The sequence below is a fragment of the Sphaerodactylus townsendi genome, linkage group LG05 (assembly GCF_021028975.2).
Source record: "Sphaerodactylus townsendi isolate TG3544 linkage group LG05, MPM_Stown_v2.3, whole genome shotgun sequence".
NCBI classification, from domain to species: domain Eukaryota; kingdom Metazoa; phylum Chordata; class Lepidosauria; order Squamata; family Sphaerodactylidae; genus Sphaerodactylus; species Sphaerodactylus townsendi.
Genome location: NC_059429.1, coordinates 97,117,215 through 97,133,936, shown reverse-complemented (window position 1 = coordinate 97,133,936; position 16,722 = coordinate 97,117,215). Strand labels below are relative to the sequence as shown.

The following is a 16,722-nucleotide window of genomic DNA, read 5'->3' as shown; positions in this document are numbered from 1 at the left end:
CCAGTTCTGTAATTCTGAATTATAATTCACCCAAAAACTTCTATTTTTCCTGCCTTTCCCTGGAAATAGTTTTATCCTGATAAGCTGACCAACTCTTAAGTATCCTGTTATCCCTGGTTGCAATCTTTTGTTCCCTGAAAAGAACCCACATTGGGCCCAAAACAGTATAACAAGACTGGCTTTAGAGTCAGTAATTTAAGTCTGATGCTGGTTACAAATTGGACTTCAACTCAGGCTCCCAACACACTGGATCCTTCCTTCTTTCCTTCTGATTTCTATGTAAGCCAGGACGGATATATCTTTCTTCCCCATCCTGATCCATCTCCTCTTATTTTTCAACCAACACCATAATACACAGAAAGCTGGCGCTTCTCTGCTATTTAGACTTCACATCTGAAAGGCTAGACACCTCAGTCCCCAACAGATTTCACATCTCCTCTGTCCTATTTCCCATTTAGCTTAAAAGTAACTCCAGTTCTAAACTGGAGTAGCTCCAGTTCTAAACTGGAGTAGCTCTGATTGATTTTTGATGGTTGCCATTATTTTGCTAGGTTGAATAAGAAATGTACTATTTATCTGTGCTTTCATTAAGTATTTGCTAGTTTTTGCTTAAGTGTGCCCAGCCCTATACCAAATCCCTCAATAAATTCCATATTTCCCTTGTCAGGACAATTAAGTAGAAATACTATCAAAAGCACAGGATCATGCCATGGTGAATTAAAGTGGCTGTCATGTCACTATGAGCATGTATGAGACTGGAAATAAAGTTTAATGATGCTTCACTCAAGGATTAATTAGTTTGTGTTGCTAATATGAATGGTAACAGGTCAACACCCATCTCAAAGACAAGTCTCCTGACAGCTGAACAATGTCCGGGTTAACGCAGTCTTGGCACCGAGACAAGAGTTCAAAGAACGAAAGAATAAACCTCCCAAAATAGCCTTGCAACTGTCAACACTAGCGATTGTCAGTCCTGAAAGGTACGTTGTTGCCTTCATCCCCCATGATCAGAGCTCACTATTCAGGACATTCAAGAGAAGTAGAATTGCCAAATAGCATTCAGGTAAATCTCAAAATATAAAGGAGTACTGTTGTCAGCAATTCTGTCAGTCTAGACAGCTCTCACTGTGTTTTCCCAGGAGATAGTCAGAACTTGCCCCAAACATTTCCCACACATTATTACTGACATAACAGCCATATCTTGCTCCCACTGTTTCACTTGGTTATCATTTATTCTCCCCCTCCCCTTAAAAAGTTAATCACATATACCACATGCACTGAGACAGATTATGGATCTCTTTGGATTCAAGTACTGTGGGTAAAAACAACCATTTTCAAAAACCTCATGGCAACACCCTGATACTACATTTGCTTTTATTATTTTCAACTTTATCTGTACAGGATACACACCGTGTTGAGAACTAAGAAAACATTCCCACCCAAAAATATTTGCTATTCCATATTCTGCTTCTCTCAAACTGTATAGCATAGTGAAAGTGAGAATTCCCATGAGATTTTGTGATCTGCTCATATCTGGGAGCTGAGTGTTAATTCAACAAGATAATCTTACTTGCTGAATTACAGTGATTTTTATGACAGCTTTGCCAGGATAACCTTGGTAAAATTATGAGTGAAAGCAAATCAATATATTTTAGGGTTCAGCAATGTGATAGGGAATAAACTTGCCCAAGTGATAGTAGTGTAGGAGTTGTGGGACCTTCCCTCACCCCTCTTCTCAGCTATGCCCCAGGTTGTAACCCATTTACATAGTTGCAGAAAACTCCACAGCAACCAGCGTGAACTAAACCCTACTCCCCATCATTATAGGCTAGTCCTGTGTGTGCCCTTTTGATCACACAGTATTGCAAACAAAAGGGGCCTTTGCATATATGTCTATGCTGCCATTAAGATATGCGGTAGGCATGTTGAGAGGTTTGCAAACTTCAGTGAGATACAATACACTAGCTTTGTGGGGGTCCCCGTTACTGGAGGCCAAAGGTTGGATCCAAATGACTGAGTGAAACTTCACCATGGAACAGAAGTTTCTGTCCTTCACTTTTCGGCCCTTTAGTTCACTGTGCTTTCTGAAATGTTGCTCCTGGGGATTGGGGAACCTTTAAGAATACCATGGGGTATTCTGAACCTAAAGCGTATTGGGGAAAACTGGAACCTTCCTTCTGCTTACAGAAGTGGCTTTCTGAGGGCAGAAGACAACTTCGGCTGAAGGCCAAAGGTTTGAACTCAACCAGCAACTTATTGTCCAGGATGATAGGTAAGATTCCTTCCAGGGCTCCAGCAACAGACATCCAGCATCTACTAACAGCTACAGAATTGAATGCCCCATTTACCCACACCTCTCTGATGGAAATGGCTTAGGACTACTCATGCTATAAAAAGTGAAATAACTTTTTCAGAAAGGTTTTCCATAAGCAGAAGAAACCGTGATGTCTTTTCAAACACTGTATACTTGACATTACAAACAAAAGCAAACTTGTTTTAGGCAGCTGGCAAAACAAATGAATCTGGAATATAAGCAATCTCCATTAATCTTAGCGATAATAGAAGTCAGCTGCAAAAATAATGTGGTTTTAAAAAGTGCAGGACGGTTAACAGGTGTCAGTTTAACAAATAAAATGGACATTTCACATCCTTGGCACAAAAGAAAAATACTGTATAGCAGCACCAACTCAGCATCTTATAAGCCTTAGGTCATGCAAATGTTTAAATCAGCAGCAAACTCTTCATTGAATATTTTGCCAAATTTGAACTGTGGAAATCATTTGCACTATTTGCCACTTTGGTATCCTTTAATCTTCTTGCCCTGGTGCTAATACAATCACTGAATAACATTTTCCTCAACTGTCAATAGGCCTTGCAGCTATGAGGCTACATGCTGTTGCAACAACAGATTGTGACAACAGCACTGAAGGACAATAAGCCATGGTTCATTATACTAACAAGACAAATTATGTAGCGAATATTTGCTCAAATTTGTAGAAAAGAAGAACCACGCTAGATCAGGTCAAAGGCCCATCGAGTCCAGCATTCTGTTTGCACAGCAGCCAACCAGCTGCCTCTAGAAAACCCACAAACAGGATGACTGCAAAAGCAATCCTGATGTGCTGTGGACAATTTACCTGGAACAGATGTTCAGCTAACCAGCTTGTAATTTCTTGGATCCCTTTTTATAAATGGTTATTACTTTGTTTACTCTGGAAAATAGACAGCACAATGGCACCAAGGGGGAGCACAATGGCACCAAGGGGGCAGGAGATGTGAAAATACACACCTTCCCAGCATGAAACACCACTTGGACTGAGGTCTTTCAGGAAAGATTGTATCAAAGGAGGCCTGGAAAATACTGAAGCAAAGCTGGGAAAATCCTGAAAAATGGAAGAGTAGGAGACAACATATCAAGAAAAAAAATTCCAATCCAAAGAGGAGCAACACATATATGTAGAAGCAGGTAAAGTGCCACCACTGGAAAAAGTACTGTCTCTGGTCACCATCCACCTCCATTCACCTCCATCACTGCTCTCTCAACCATAAACAGCAAGTATGAAACTGGGCAGTAGTTGACTAGATCCAAAGAGTCTAGTGATGGTTTCTTCAGCCTTACCAGAAAGACCCCTCTATTCAGGGATGGATTTATAGTATCTCTCAAGGGAGCCCGCATGCTGCCACCGCTGGCTTCCACCAGCCATGACAGACATGGGTCCAGAGGGCTTTACAGCTCCCAGTATCCTATCCACATTGTTTTATACAACTTGAAATGGTTCTTCAGTATGAAAATAATACATTTATTACAAAAAGCATACTTTTGAGAAGTCTCATCAAGAACGACTAGCAATAAGGGCTGGATGTTTTGAAAGCCATCCAGCGATGCACTGAACAACAACTACCGGTACATAAGAATAAAATGTTCTAGTAAAAAATAGTCTTTGTGAAGATGCATTGGCTTAGATCCCATATAGACTTTTGCAGGAGTAATTTTAGCTGATCACTCCATTGTATGGCTATTCCTGGGGTATTCCCCATTCCACAGGAGCAGCATTTTTGGAGGGTGACTTGGGCTTCAAGATAAGTTGGATTGGGGGGGGGGGGGATTTTTGCCCACAGAAATCTATATGGGATCCAACAAGTACAACTGACTCAAGTTTAAAAAATTATAGCCAAGCCAATAAATATTAGGAAGGCTCGACATCATGGTCTATTTATTTATTTACTTCATTCAAGGAACAGCAGTGGCGTAGGAGGTTAAGAGCTCGGGTATCTAATCTGGAGGAACCGAGTTTGATTCTCCGCTCTGCCGCCTGAGCTGTGGAGGCTTATCTGGGGAATTCAGATTAGCCTGTACACTCCCACACACGACAGCTGGGTGACCTTGGACTAGTCACAGCTTTTCTGAGCTCTCTCAGCCCCACCCACCTCCCAGGGTGTTTGTTGTGAGGAGGGAAGGGCAAGGAGATTGTAAGCCCCTTTGAGTCTCCTACAGGAGAGAAAGGGGGGGATATAAATCCAAACTCTTCTTCTCTTCTTCTTCATTTATATTGCTTCTTTCTCCCCAATGGGGACACAGGCAGCCCCATCCAAGAGGCCAGGTGGCTAGCCACAGCATCATGGCCACATGGCCACACTGCTCCCAGATAGGCTTCCTGGCAGTGTGGAGAGGCTCAAAAAGTGAAAAAGCCTCCCCGACACCAAGAAGTCCCCATTGGCCTTCACAAACGTTTGCCACCTGTTTAGTGCCATAAGTCTGAACTCCCAGTCCCCATTGTAAGGCAGCAAATGGCTAAGAGGAAGCTAACTAATGTTGGCTCCTCCCTGGCCCCGCACCTGCCCCACTCCTCCCTGGCCAAACACTGCATTCAGCAACGTATCCCAGTGCCGGGGAGGACTGCTGTGGCCATACAGTGGAGGATTTCCCCTCCACTGGGGTAGGTGCCCCAAGGAGGGCAAATCTGCTGGTCCAGCTGCACACCGCTCCCACAGGCAGATCCTCTCCCCCCCCCCTGCTTCGGATGGGGCCAAAAATGTCTCACATGATTCTCCTCTCCTCTTTTATCCTCACCAAAACTCTGAGGTAGGTTAGGCTGATATTGCTTGACTGCCCCAGCAAGTTTCAATGGCAGAGTGGGGATTCCAACCTAGAGCGTAATTTTGAACCGTTTCACACCCTTATCTACCGCACCATTTCTTTCTGTACAAAAGCCCCTCTGCCAGTGCTATGTTTGTCTCAGATTTTCAATCTAGCATGTCTCATGACTATGGCTACAGGCCAGAAAAAAACATTAAAAGAGAAGGGACACAACAGAAGGTAACGCTTGCTTCTCTGAGCAACTGAGTTTTAGAAACAGTCCATTCAACAAGAACCAGCATTTCTAACAGATCCAAAAAGATGAACTTGGTGACAATAAAATGCTCCCCAAAAGCTACATCTGCAAAGTCACTTTATAAATGTTTCTTACGTAGCTCTTCATTCAGCTGAGGAAGAGAGTCAAGTATTTCAGCTGGCAAGATGGATAAAGGACAAAGATATCAAATCACTTATTACTAAGCATTCAGCTTAGCAAGCAACAAAAAATCTCATGTGCCAACACTGCATGTATTTGCAAAATTTCAAGCACCAAATGTGTTCGGCACAGTCATTTATGATTTCCTAACTTCTTGGAAAACAGCAAGTTCTAACCATAGCATAGCCTTTTAACAGGAAATTGATCACATTCTAAATGGAATATCTATACACTAATTTGGGAATCAGGTGCACTCACAAGTCATCTAACCTCCACAGTCCACAGCAGAGGACTTTTGAGCTCATACTTTGCCCCATTTAAAATTAAAGTCTTTAATTTTGAAGCCACGGGAAAAAAATACAATTCTTCCAGTTTTTCAGAAAACAATTTTTAAGTGAACATAGTAAGCAAGATATTTGCACTGATCATATCCAAAGTTTCCTTTTTAAATTTTAGAATATACAAAACTAGTGAGCTATATTTAAGAGAAGCAAAGACTATGGAATGGGATTTGCCTGCCTCCCCCTTCCCCCTGCAGCTCACAGAGCCTCTGAAATTCTGCTGGAGGAGGGGTCAGAGGGCCTTCACAAACCATCCACCCGAGTGCACTCAAATGGAAAGATCAGGCCTTTGTAGATCTCTAGGTTGGCTGTCAAAACCAGTGCTCCACCAAGTCTGAATGATCATTCAGAAATGTGCTGGTATGTTCTGCTCTCAAGAAATGTCAGGATCTTTTACCCAAGAGAAAAAAGGTAGCTACTTAATGCTGAAGGAAATGGCATCTTGCCCCTTCCCCAGTGGCTGATATGAGCCTTGGCCAAGTCACCACGCAGCCAGAGTTTAGAGGCCAGGTCTAGTTCCCATTAAAAATAACATCCCTTTAAAGTTTAAAGAGCCATTGCACAGTGAACCAGCTGTGAAAAAAGAATTCTCAACCTGATTCCAGATATATTTCTGATATTTAGTAGGAGGTAAATACTGGAATCAGGGAATACCAGGAAAGCATTTCACGATGTTGGATATTACTAGTCCAATATTAGGAAAAGGTTTCCCAATATTATTGAAGGCAAACTCTATATCAAGAATCATTAGGAAAGAATTGAAAACAAAATGGCAAATATCATAATGCCCCAGGATGTCTCGGGGCTGTAAAAAAGTACAGAAGAGGGTAATCAAGATGATTAGGGGGTTGGGGCACCTCCCCTATGAGGAAAAGCTGAAGAGTCTGAAAGTTTTCAGTTTAGAAAAGAGACAACTAAGGGGGGACATGATAGAGATTTATAAAATTACATGCGGCGTAGAGAGAGTTCACAGAAAACCTTTTCTCCCTCTTCCAAAATACTAGAACCCAAGGGCATCCAATGAAGCTGATGGGCAGTAGATTCAGGATGGACAAACGGAAATATTTCTTTACACAGACAGTACTGGTAATTAAAATGTGGAATTCGCTCCTAAAGGATGTAGAACTGGGCACTGGCACAGACAGCTTTAAAAGAGAACTAGATAAATGGAAGGTAAGACTATCAGTGGCTACTAGCCATGGTGACTAGGAACTTCTGAATCCCAGTACCAGGAGAGAACATCTCCATATATGTTGCTGGCTCTGCAGGGGAATTGGCTAACTGCTATAAGACAGAATGCTGGACTATGTGGACCACTAGTCTCTTATATTCTTATTAATCCAAGAAATATCCAATTCAAATCATATTCATTGTCCTGACCTGAATGGCCCAGATTTCAGAAGCTAAACAGGGTTGACCCTGATTAACATTTGGATGAGAGACCACCAAAGAATATCAGGGTTGCTATGCAGAGTAAACCACCTCGTATCATGCCTTGAAAACCCTATGGAGGTGCCATACGTTGGCTGTGACCTGATGACACTTTACACAAATACATATACATCTGTAGATCAGAAACAGTGAGATTTTTGCTCTGATGTTCTCCAAAGCTCTGCATCAAGTGAGGGACTTTTCTCCATGCACCATGCTCTCAGGAAAGGGCAGATGATGGTAACAAAAATAATGGATTGCAGCAAAATCATAATATACGGACATACTTTCTCATAAAATTAAGCAGACTATTTATATATGTGTGTGTATATCTATATTTATAGATAGATATAGATATCTCAGACTACAATATACAAAGGTGCTGTCAGCTTGATACAGATCAGAGTGGAGGATGGTTTGAAGATGATGTACTCTTATTTTTTACACCAAAGGACAGCAAGATGATAGCACTGCTTCATCTGTACAGTTACTTAACACCAGACATGACTTCCCCAATGATTTTTGTGTATAGGTAGCCTTTAAAAGCTGTGTTAATGAGGCTTACATAGTGGCTTTTCAACTATATAAATGGGTTAAGGTTGAAAATATCTCTGGGGTGAACTGGGGGAACATAGTGAAGTGGTCTAGTATTGTTTGCAGGAACATTTCCGTGTCTCTCTGTGCAGGCACAGAATATATAGTAGGAATAGTTCTTTAATTCAAGTGATTTTAAGATCTTGATCTAGCCAGTGCAATAATATACCAGTATCATGACATAATGGCATTTCCATATATATATATGGAGGAAAAGAGTACTTGCTGAAATTCCTGTCTCACAAAGAGATCAACATGGTAAGTGGCAAGCTAGAAGCTTCTGTTGATTTGTTTTGCAGTATAAGCCCTTCGGGGATCGGGCGCCCTTCGGGGATCGGGCGGTATATAAATTTAAGAAATAAAATAAATAAATAAAATAAAATAAATAAGAGACTGCTTTTGCCATCAGACTTCATAGATTAAAAAGCAAAATGACAAACAAAAACTAAAATGAACAAATTATAAATAAAAGCCTGATTTTTGTATGATCTGTAAATGGATGGTGAGCTGTGGCTAAGTAAGATCAGTTCAAAGAGTCACATTTAGTCTGATCTTTAAAACAAAGCGATAAATAGAAAGCTAATACTTAGGCAGCCCCATCCAAGAGGTTGGGAACCTGACTGTGGAGCTGTGGCCACAATGGAAGCTTCCCAATGCCATAGGAAGGCTCGAAAAGCAAAAAAAAAAGCCTCCCCACCACTGGGAAACCCCCATTGGGCTTAATGGATTTATGCCATAAGCCCTGGTCATAAGCACGATGGCAGCAATGGATGGGAGAGAGCTGACTAGCATCAGCTCCTCCCCCAGCCATGCCCCACTGCCCACATTACAGCCGGTGGTGCATTGTCCCACAGCTGGGGAGGGCCATGGTAGCCACATGCTGGCAAAGTCGCCCATCCACTAGGGCAAGTACCCCAGGGAGGGCAAATCCACTGGTGCGGCCACATGCCGCTCCCACTGGCAGATTCACCCTCCCCTCCTTTTGGATAGGGCTGTTGATTCTATATTCATGAATCCTTGAATGCTCATTATAAAAGCTAGAAAACAATGGGAGAAGTTAGCCAAAAAAATTGACTGTCTCTGCATGGTGGCCCATGGAGAGAACACATCTTACTGTGACGTGCCTCTGAAGATCCCAGTCACAGATGCCGTTGAAATATTAGGAGCTAAAGCAACCAGACCACGCTTCATAGCCCAGAAAACCCACGACAGCCAGTTGATTCTGGCTGTGAAAATCTTTGACAACAAATATCAGAATCTGCCCCAGAAAGGGAGAGCATAGCAGCAAACTATGAAAGCCTTGTACATGGGCAAGCACCAAGACCAAAGCCAAAATGAGACCAAGAACCAGCATGATTGGGGCAGGGGGAGTACTTTTTCAGATGCTTTTTCACTCCAGTCTTAATCCCCAGAGAGGTCCCTATATTAGTCACTCACCATAAGACCACAGTAAAGAGCATGACTAGCCTAATCACTGCTATATTAAGTATCACATGATATTTGGCCCAGAGCTATAATACTTGGAATGAATTCTGGTGTGCTCAAGACTGCACAGGCTGTAATGTTATTACCTTAGGATTACAACACAGAGAAGCAAACTTGGGAGACAGTTGTCGTCAGTCGCTTGCCCTGACTGGATCAAGACTGTACCTGCACCCCTCATTGGAAAAACTGAACGTTCCATCTAGAACTATTTGACATTAAGGAAGAATTCCCCAGCAAAATGTGACAGTTGTGATCTGCAGAATAAGTCTGGTTGGTTCTGAATATTGACATTTTCTTCCATACCTACTACAGCAGGCTGCAGAGTCAGATATTCTTTTCAGGGGAATGAAGAATACCAATTTTTCCCTTGAAACCTCTTTGTTTCCACTCTAGCAATAAATAATGCTGGTACCAGAACACCTAACATGCTGACAAACATGTAGTTCAGAGAGAACAACATGTGTTATACACAAGTGGCCATACAAAGATCTGATGCTACAGGACAAAAGCTGTATTGTAGCTTTTCAACATAAAACTGATTGCCCACCAACTAGCCCCTTGGTGCAGAGGGGTAAGCTGCAGTACTGCAGTCAAAAGTTCTGCACATGACCTAAATTCAATCCTGATGGAAGTCAGTTTCAGGTAGCCAGCTCAAGGTTGACTCAGTCTTCCATCCTTCTGTGGTTGGTAAAATGAGTACCCAGCTTGCTGGGGGTAAAGTGGAGAAAAATGGGTGAGGAAATGGCAAAGCACACAAAAACATAGTCTGCCTAGTAAACGTTGCAATGTGACAGGTGACCTGGTGCTTGCACAGGGGACTGACAACCTTCACCTTTTTATCAACTGAACTCCTACCACTTTGTCAGCATAGAATTTAGAACTGCCAGAAATGAGAAGCTGCTCTCCATGCAACAGCAAACACAGGCTGCAGAGTCATCTCGAAGATACAAAGAAATTCAATAAGATTTAAAGTGCAGTGACCAGCTTGACATTAAAACATGTAGTAAAGTAATGCCAGTTTATTATCAATGCACTTCCATCACCCATACAATCTTCCCTCTTTAATTACATGAATAAACTCCTCAGTTGCCAGATACTAATATGAAGAAAATTGCATACATAAACACACCAATTGATAATCTACTTCATGCTTCTGATGGGGTCAGCTCAAAACTATGAAAATGTGTACTAGAAGAAAAAGGCTGGCTTTTAAGGTGTCACAAGACTCTATTTACGTTTGCTGCAAACAACTAAAATGGCTACCTTTCAAGAATGAGATACATCTAGTAGTTTGACTCTCAGTTTAAGCAACATCAGAGAGTTTTCAATCGACAATGTTCTCTCTGTTAAATTGGAATTAATGGCACAGTGCAAGTAGCAAGGACTAGAATTTTTTTTGACCCTTTTGTCATTTTAGGAAGAGCTCCTGAGGATACTTGTGATGCGTGCTGCACATTAGGAATTCTATTAATAGAATTCAACGTTACTTATCTTAGCTTCTGGCACCTAGTGTTTTCTATTAACTGTTGCCAAGACAAAACACTTTGAAAGTCAAAAGTATATCCCACACAAGACATATTAAGTCTTGTGCAGGACATAGTAAAGTCTGAAGCAAGATAGTCTGGAGGTTACCAATACTGCAAAAGATGTGCTGACTAACAACAGTTGTTATTTCAATACTTGAAATCAACAAATGTAAATGACCCCAGGAAGAAACTGCAGATTCCATAGAGCTTTCTGAGGACTTTCTTTTTTGTATTAGCATCTTTTAATTTCCTATTCTAACATTTCAAAGACTCAAGTAAGACTCAAGTAAGGGCCAAAAACCAAGAAACCCCTCTTTAAATACAAGTGAACTGCTTCTAACTGAAATATATTTCATAAGAACAATCCCTCATTATTACTATTGTTTATTCTGTTTACAAACTGCTCTCAACATAAAACAGACAATAGGTCCAATGGATAAAGCAACAAATAGGATTCTTGTAAGAATCCCCATTTCAGCATGAGATCTGACGATTACCAAACTAGTCAACTTTTGCCTAACCTGCAAAAATAAAATAAAATAAAATCTGCCTTGACCACATTTTGGACAGTTTGTAGTTTTATCAAATTAGTTAGTATTTTAGATGAAATGTTATATTTTTTTATTTTATGTTTTGGACCGCTTTGAGCCAATTTGGAAGAGCGGCATATAAGTCAAAATATAAATAAATGAATGAAATGTTCAATCCTTCTGTGATGAAATTAAGCTTACTTTTACAGCATCATTTCCTTTCTATGGATTAATGGAAGGGGGTGTGAAAAGGTTAGTGGACAGCAGGGAGAACCAGATATTACTGTAAGGGAACAAAAATATTGTACGGATAGAAAGAAAAGGAATAAGAGGCAATGACTTAGCACTGACAGTGCACAAGCCCATGCTAAATGAAATGAAGGAAGAGGGTTTCCTTGACAAAGCCAGAAGAAGGTTACATATGCTCACTGGTACAATTACTTTACAGATAAAGATCAAGGAAAATAGAAGGGAAATTGCTGATCTCAAGTCACACTGACGCCCAGTGATTTGGTTTATTGCCATCTCAGCACACCTGGTCATCTATGAGTGAAGCAAGGAAGGCACTACTTGTTCTCATGAATCCAGTCACAGTCCTACAGGACACTTAGTGCCAGGAATATGTCCACCGGATGCTGTCAGTTTGCCTAGGCTGCTTCCCAAGGATACATAGGAAAGGAAGCTTAGTGGAGGTGTCATTAAAGATTCCAGATCATGAATTATGTCATTGGTCCTTGCACACTAAGCAAGAGAGAAGTCCGGTTCAATCCACACTTGGAAAATGGTCAATGCAACAATGTTAATCTATCTGGGAAGGGGGAAGCCCCAAAGGCAGAACAAGAGAAAACACAGGCACATGAGGGCAAGTTTAGCCTCATTCACTAAAAGGGACCTGGCTTGCTGTGCTTATTTGGAGTCGTCCTCCCCCAGTATGACCCGGTCTATCTTTAGGCTATAACCCAGAATAAGGGAAATGACTGTGCAGCGATATCACGAATGCCTCTGCCAGGCTGAGCCCCAAAGGGTGGCCGATCTGAAGGACTAGGGGGTAGGGGAAGGGTTCAGCCTGCGGACACGGTCTCGGCCCCCCAATTGCAGGGAGCAGGGCAAGCAGGCAGGCTGCTGCCGGGAATTGCACGCCGCTCGTGGGGCTACCTGGTGCAACGCTGTCAGCCCGTCCACGTTGGCCGTGTTGAGGCGGGCGCCGCGGGCCAGCAGCCGCTTCACTTCCTCGGTGTCCCCGCTGGAACAGGCGGCCAGGAAGACCGCGCCGTCCTCGAAGCGCACCCGGGCCCCGCCGCGATGCCGGCTGCGGGCGGGCGTCACCGGCTCCAGCTCGGTCAAGGAGCCCTTCCAGCGCTTCAATTGCTCAGCCCGCCGCAGCTTCGCCGACTCGGCCCGCTTCACGCCCAGGTGGCCGGGCTCTGACATGGTGACTGCTGCAGAGCCCGTCGGAGGCGCTTCAGACCAGGAAAAGCACCGGGCGACTCAACCTGGAGGGCAGCGCGACAGCGCCGCCGCCATCTCTCCCACTCCCGCCGCACCCGCCCCTCATTTACCGCGGCGCAGGCGCGGACGACACCTTAAAGCATCGTGGGAAATGTAGTTCGCAAAGGGGTGGAACCTTGCGGAGTCTCCCTCTCCCGAGATTCCCCCAAGTCTGCGCTGCTGCCTGCTACTGCTCCAGTCTGGTGTTCTCTAAAATGCAGACTGAGGGAGACGGAAGCGCAAGGTTAGGGAAGACCTTTTGTGGATTTACCTTTGGGCGCTTTAATGAACAACTACTAAGACTATATAAAAATGCCTGCAAATATATGTTGACTTTTTTTTTTCTCAGCACAATCCAGCCATTCCCATGTCTGACTGATGGCTGCTGCCCAAGAAGCCAGGGCGGCTTCCAGATAAGGGCTGAGACATCTGGGATAAGGTCGACCAACATTTTAATATTTTCTTACCAAAAAAAATCGGGGTTCCGAATTTGGTCAATGTTGGGATGGGAATCACTATTCCATTTTGCTCCTCCCCCTCCCCTACGCGCTGCTGTTAGCTCTATTGCGGTGGGAACATACAGGTGTCACCTGGGAGGGAGGGATTCAGAAAGCTTATTTCATGGGTTCAGTGTTCAGTTTGTCAATGCAATCCTATGCACAGTTGCAGTCTAAACTCATTGAAATACCGCGTTTTGATTGTAGTAACTTTCCGTAGGACTGCACTGGAATGTATTTTTTCTGAGCATCAATTCTGAAATTATCTTCAAAAGTTCTCGTTCCTTCAGACCGTAGGGAGCTGAACCCTGGAGAAACGGCTTTTCTGATAGAGCCCCAGTTGTCGAACGACTCATCGATTATTTTTTTTAGAGTGTGGGGCATCAAGTCGGAACAATTTAAATTTTTCAGAAATGTTTATTTATTAGGTTGTTGCTTATTTTATCATGGTTTCACCATGTTTAGAATCCCATTTCTATAATGCATTACTTGTGTTGCATTGTTACTTGCTGCTATGGGCTTCCATATTCATTTTACCTCATTGGCTCCATCTAGTGGATGAATTAGCCTCTTTGTCATTTGTTTTGAAAACAAGGATGACTGGGACTAAATTCAAAAGAGCACAAAACAGTGTGCTGGCTTTTGAGTTATTTGCAATGTCATACCAGTTCCAGTCAGCACAATTTAATACAATCAAATCTGCAGCCCATCCTGCAAAACATACACAAACATGGTCTTAACATCATGTTTTTGTTTTTTCAGTATCCAGTATTTTCAGCATGATAAAGTTCTATGTAGTGCAAAAGTTTACCCAAGGGTTTCTAATATTTTAATTAGTTTTAATAAAAGTTATTAAATGGCCTTTGTTTTTGGATTTTTGTTTGGACTAATGCATCTGCAATCTCTGTCACCAAATTAAAATGCTACCTATTCATTTGATTTCTAATTCACCCTTTCTCAGCCAGGTCAGGATGGTGTACATCATTAATTATCATTAAAGCTACATAATAAAAACATTAAAACCCTATAAACAATATGCTAATGGCACCATAAAACATACCATGAGAGCCAGTCAGAGGGGAAAGAATGGGAAGAAAATAACTAAAGCACCAATAAAGGGAAGGAAAAAGGATAATGTCAACAACAACTGAAGGAAAGGGAAGGAAAAAAATAAAAGGTAAGGGGGCAGTGTGTGTGCGTGTGTGCGTGTGTGTGCGTGCGTGTATGGGTTTTTAAATATTTGCTTGGTCAGTCAATCATTACAGAGAACTGCTGATTCCATGACACAAGGATTTAATGACAGGTCTTGCTGTGTACCTTGACCATTATTTGTGCATAATTAGGACTGGATTGCATTTCGGTGGAGTTCATTTTTTGCAAAAAAAGAGAGAGAGAGAGAGAGAGAGAGAAATGGGATTTTAAAGAGACAGTCTTCCGTAAACCCTGACCTGTGTGGCCCAGGGCTATTAGATCTCAGAAGTTAAGGAGGGTCAGCCCTGCTTAGTAATTGGATGGGAGGCTACCAAGGAATTGTGCAGAGGAAGGTAATGGCAAACCACCTCTATTAGTCTCTTGCCATGAAAACCCTACATATACATACACCCTAGAGGTCGCCTGCAACTTTTTTAAAATTAAGGAATTTATTATTATTACAATGCATAGGAATAATTAATAAATTTGACATCTCTATATAGAACTTATTACACACATTTCTAATTATTCATTTACTAGGTTTCATTATAATGCTTTCACAATAGCTCTTACAGTCCCAGAGTGTGGGGGGCTGAAAAGACTCATGGAGGTGATGCAGGTCCACACCAGCAGATCTGCCCTCCTCAGGACACTTTCCCTGGCAGAGGGGCAAATATGCCAGCGAGTGGCCTCTGCAGCCCTCCAGAATGGCCAGACACCATGTCGCTAGTGTAGTGGGTGTGACAGAGGCATTCCCAGGGGTGGAGCCAACCTTAGTCGGTTTCCATCCCAGGTTTGTGGCCATTTATGCTGTGGCCCTGGCCTTGGACATACACCACCCTTTTGGGTGGTGTAAGTCCACTGAGCCCAATTTAGGGCTTTCTGGTGGCAGGATATTCCCCCCCCCCTCCCGCACTGCCAGAAAACCCTATGGAGGCAACAGGGCAGCTGTCCCTGGCTACTGAGGGCTCTGGATTGCAACTTGACAGTTTTTCCTGCATGGGAACATCTTTCTCTATGAGGCTGAGAAATCTCCTCCCTTGAAAAGGAGAGACTAAGAAAGGTATTTTCCAGCACGCTATGTGGAGCCATATCCCAGTTTCAGCAAGAGATTTTTAGTGTTACCATCTGTACTTCACACTATGGAGTGGATCACCTTCCATTAAGATGACTTCCACCTAGTGCTGCAAGTTGAGGTGAATATTTTTACCCCTGCAAAGTGAGTCCACTGTCAAACAGGAATGGGTATCACATGAACTGCCTGAACAAAAAGATGCACATACCGTGTTTCCCCGAAAATAAGACAGTGTCTTATATTAATTTTTGCTCCCAAAGATGCGCTATGTCTTATTTTCAGGGGATGTCTTATTTTTACGCTCCACAGCTGCATGCTCTGGTGTTCTGTTCGACAGGCATGCTTCCAAACAAAAACTTTGCTACATCTTACTTTCGGGGGATGCTTTATATTTAGCACTTCACCAAAACCTCTACTATGTCTTATTTTCAGAGGATGTCTTATTTTTGGGGAAACAGGGTACTACTGAACCAAACCAGAGCCAGTAGCTTGGCAAGGTGTGTCACCTCATTTCCTCCTTTGTTCTGGCAACTAATCTGGACTTAGGCGAGAGAGAGCACTAACTGGTTCAGAATGTATCCTAAGCCCATTTATGGGGGAATAAATCCTGTTAAATTCAATGAGACTCACTTTTCATAATCAGATATCATGGTCTGTCAACCAGCACCACCAGTCAGATATGGAGGAGCAACTTGCTTTGATTCATTTTTAATGCCATCATATGGCAGCCAACGTGTAGGGTTTTCCAAGGAAGAGATGTTCAGAGGTGGTTTGCCATTGCCTTCCTCTGCATAGCAACCCTGGACTTCCTTGGTTATCTCCAGTTCAAGTAATGACCATGCCTGACTCACCTCAGCTTCCAAGATCTGATGAAATCAGGCTAGCCGCTAGACAGCTATCCACTTCAGGCTGAATCTGACTCAATACTTAGTATATTTTTTTCATTGACTGAAATTGCAGTTCCAGTCACCCTTCCTTTTAAGGGTGTGAAGCTGCATGCTACCCCTCCCCCTCCCTTTGTTAGGGTGGGTGGGCCATGTCCAAATGTCGG

At 42.7% G+C, this 16,722-nt stretch overlaps 1 protein-coding gene across 7 annotated transcripts in view; it reads right to left on the bottom strand.

Moving 5' to 3' along the window:
* PPP1R12B (protein phosphatase 1 regulatory subunit 12B) overlaps nt 1-12,954 on the bottom strand; it is a 114,495-nt gene extending 101,541 nt beyond the window's left edge. For all 7 annotated transcript variants that reach the window (XM_048496688.1, XM_048496690.1, XM_048496689.1 and 4 more), the window contains exon 1: nt 12,576-12,954. In XM_048496688.1, the coding sequence (XP_048352645.1) occupies nt 12,576-12,851 (276 nt within the window). In that variant the 5' untranslated portion in view covers nt 12,852-12,954. The remainder of the gene's footprint in view (nt 1-12,575) is intronic.
* Nucleotides 12,955-16,722: the final 3,768 nt, after the last annotated feature.